The sequence below is a fragment of the Nannospalax galili genome, unplaced genomic scaffold (genome assembly GCF_000622305.1).
Source record: "Nannospalax galili isolate Female #2095 unplaced genomic scaffold, S.galili_v1.0 scaffold213, whole genome shotgun sequence".
Lineage (NCBI taxonomy): Eukaryota > Metazoa > Chordata > Mammalia > Rodentia > Spalacidae > Nannospalax > Nannospalax galili.
Genome location: NW_008335195.1, coordinates 1681647 through 1685229, shown reverse-complemented (window position 1 = coordinate 1685229; position 3583 = coordinate 1681647). Strand labels below are relative to the sequence as shown.

At 36.8% G+C, this 3583-nt stretch overlaps 1 protein-coding gene across 3 annotated transcripts in view; it reads left to right on the top strand.

Moving 5' to 3' along the window:
• The window catches only part of Uggt1 (UDP-glucose glycoprotein glucosyltransferase 1), a 118465-nt gene that overhangs the window by 92895 nt on the left and 21987 nt on the right, over nt 1-3583 (top strand). For all 3 annotated transcript variants that reach the window (XM_029561936.1, XM_008829755.3, XM_029561937.1), the window contains one exon: nt 1038-1152. In XM_029561936.1, the coding sequence (XP_029417796.1) occupies nt 1038-1152 (115 nt within the window). The remainder of the gene's footprint in view (nt 1-1037; nt 1153-3583) is intronic.

Genomic DNA, 3583 nt, shown 5'->3' with positions numbered 1-3583 from the left:
TTTGGTCTTTTTTGAGACAGGGTCTCCCTGTAGCCCCAGCTGTCCTGGAACTCACTATGTAGACCAGGCTGGCCTTGAACTCACAGAGATCCACCTGCCTCTGCCTCTGCCTCCCGAGTGCTGGGATTAAAGGCGTGTGCCACCATGCCCGGCCACTTATAGATTTTTATCAGTATATAAAGACCTTATTCCTTTGTTTAGCTACATATTGTTGCAGTGTGTTATTTGTAGATTTTTCATATTATAGTGTGTTGCAATGCATAATCTATTAAATATGTTCTTTTGTCTATTTCAAGTATATTTTTCCTAGAAGTAGACCTCTTAAGACAAACACTATATATGTTCATTCATTTCTAATTGGGCACTCTGGGAAAAGTGTAATTTGGAAGATTTAGAGGGTGGGGACACATTTTGAGACCCTGTCTCAAACAAAACAAAGCAAAACAAAAATAAGTTATTTAAAATAAACAATGAAGAGGCTGGAGAGATGTCTCAGCAGTTAAGAGTTCGATTCCCAGCACCTACATGGCAACTAACAACTGTCTGTAAGGAGAATCTGACCTCCTCTTCTGATCTCTGTGAGCATTACACAGCACAGGTGCACCTACCTACATGCAAGTGATACACTCATACACATAAAAAATAAAAATAAATAAAATATTTTAAAAATATATAAATAGTTGATAAAATACAGTGATTTCAGTTTTAGACTTTCCTCACTCCAAAGAATTGTAATACTGTGGCACTTTTACTACTGTAACATTTAAGACATCAGGATATTTTTGGAAAATGGTTATTATCAGTTACGGTTTTATTGTAAAATCTTCTGAATTTGCTAAAAACCTTGTCTCAGAAATAAACCATGAACAAAATAAGCAGTTGTAGCAGAGTATGGATAGTGCAGTAGCTCCTGATTGACTCTGCTGCAGACTTCATAATGCCCTTTTCAACGAGACATTATGTTTGACCAATGAGCTGTTCCATTATTCAGCATAAATCTGTGGTTTGATTATAACAAGTGTCTCTTCTCCATTTAGTGCCCTCTATGTCGTGGATCTGAAGAAGTTTAGGAAAATAGCTGCTGGTGACAGACTCCGGGGACAGTATCAAGGTCTGAGTCAGGATCCTAACAGCCTTTCAAATCTTGATCAAGTAAGTGACTGTTTTGTGATTCTTGACAGTTTCAGATACAGCTGTACAGTCTTGTCAGAAAATGAAGTTGTATTTGTGTCTCAGCCCTCTCAGAACTGACTCTTCATGGAAAGGACTGTGTGTACTTTCTGTCTGACCTCACAAGGGGTGAGCTTGTCAGAGACCTGATGTTAGTTAGTTAGGGAGGAAGGTGGAAGGATGCTACTTTTCTGAACCATAACCTAATTTTTAAATTTTTTCTCAGCCTCATCTGACAGATTTGTTTCTCTGCTTGCAAGAGTCATTTGTTTTTCAGTTTCAGGAACTAGTAGCTCTTAGAATCCTTAAAATAGAATATAGTATCACAGTTTTCCTTTGTGTGTATGTGTGTCAGAAGCTTTGATGTGTTTCAGGAAACTTTGCTGAATAGCTACTAATATTAGGCACTCAGATCAAATTATAGTTTTAAGTACTTTAAAAACAGTCTCATATTTTTTAAATAATTTAAATCTGGGGCTGGAGAAATGGCTCAGCAGTTAAGATCACTAACTGTGCTCTTGCAGAGGACCCCGGTTCAGTTCTCAGCACCCACATGGCAGCTAACAATCATCTGTAACTCCAGTTTCAGGGGATCCGATGTCCTCAGTATTGCATGACATAGGTACACTTAAATACATACAGGCAATATACTCATATACATAAAACAAAAATAATAAAATATTTTTTTAAATAATAATTTAAATCTTCCTTGAATTTTTAAAGATGTTTATTGTAATATGTAGCACCCATAAAAAGAGTGCACAAAACAAAAAAATTACAGATTATCCATCTTCATATATATCATCCTGCCCATAAACCAGAGCTGCATCCAGAGTAGACAATTACCACCTTCGTCCCTGCCATAAGAAACTGGCGTCTTGACTTTAGGGAACTGCTTCACTTGCTTTTCTCTATGGATGTATGAGCTAAGCATGCACTGTAAACACTGCAGCTCAGTTTCCCTGTCATTCCCTCCTTTATCTCAGTGGAATCATAGAAATATATTCATTCTATTCAGAGTTCTTTAGCTCAGTGTGTCATTGACTCATCCACATTGTTTTGTGTACATTTTACTTGTCCATTCTTCATTTGAATTTTCTTCCTCCTGTCCTATTCCCTTCTTTCCTTCTGAAAATATGTTTTGAGGGGCTGGAGAGATGGCTCAGTGGTTAAGAGCCCTGGCATTGTCAGTCTGTTAACAGTAGGTATGAGCTGGCATCCTATTGTGGCCTCCAAATGGAGAATTCAGTTCATTTAAGTTTACTGTAATTAATGAGGATAGATATACAGCTAATATTTGCTGTTCATTCTCTATATCATTGTATTATATCTCCTGTAGTTCCTGCATTGCTTACTGCCTTTCTGTAATAGTTTCTAGTGTATTGTTTTAATTATTTTTTGAAAGACTTTATTTTTATGTATAAAAGTGTTTGTGCTAGGCATGGTGGTGCACGCCTTTAATCCCAGCACTCGGTAGACAGAGGCAGGTGGATCTCTGTGAGTTCAAGGCCAGCCTGGTCTACATAGTGAGTTCCAGGACAGCTGGGGCTACAGGGAGACCCTCTCTCAAAAAGACCAAAAAAAAAAAAAAAGTGTTTGTATGCGCACCATGTGCTTGCCAGATACCTATAGAGGTTAGGTATTAGATCCCCTGGAACTAGAGTTACATGGTGAGCCGTCATGTGGGTGCTAGGAACTTGAACCCAGGTCCTCTCAAGAGCAGCTAGTGCTCTTAACCTCTGATTCATCTCATCAGTGCCAACATTATATATTTTTGAGCCATTTTCTTTGTTATGATAATTACCATTAACATCTTAATTTATAGCACTCTGAGTTGAATGAATACCAGCTTAATTTCAATAAGTATATATAAAAACTAATCATTTTCCTGTTCCTTTATAACTGTTATCAGTTAACATCTTTATTTATCATGTGCCCATCAACACGGATTTGTAAGTACTTTTTACATTCTTTTAAATTGATGAAGGGTAGGGAAGCATCCTAAAAATACATTAACATTCCCTTTTCTAGTTTCAGGTACTCTCTATTTCTTTGTATGGATTCCAGTTATTTTCTGTTGTCATGTCATTTCAGCCTGAAGAATTCTCTTTTAATATTTCTAGAAGGCATCATGACTCCTGGCTATGACCTCTCAGAGGATGTATAAATTTTTCTTTCAGCTTTGGTGAATAGTTCTGCTGAATATAGAAGTCTTGCTTAGTTTTTCTTTCAGCACCTTGAATATCTTTCCCATTGTCTACTGTCCTCCAAGGTTTCTTATGAGAAGTTAGCTTTTAATTTTAGTGAGGAGCCTTTGTACATGACACATGGTATCTCTAATGCTGATTTCAACATAGTTTAAATATGTTTTCATACTTTTAAGTAGAATATATTTAAGTACTGTTTTTTTTTT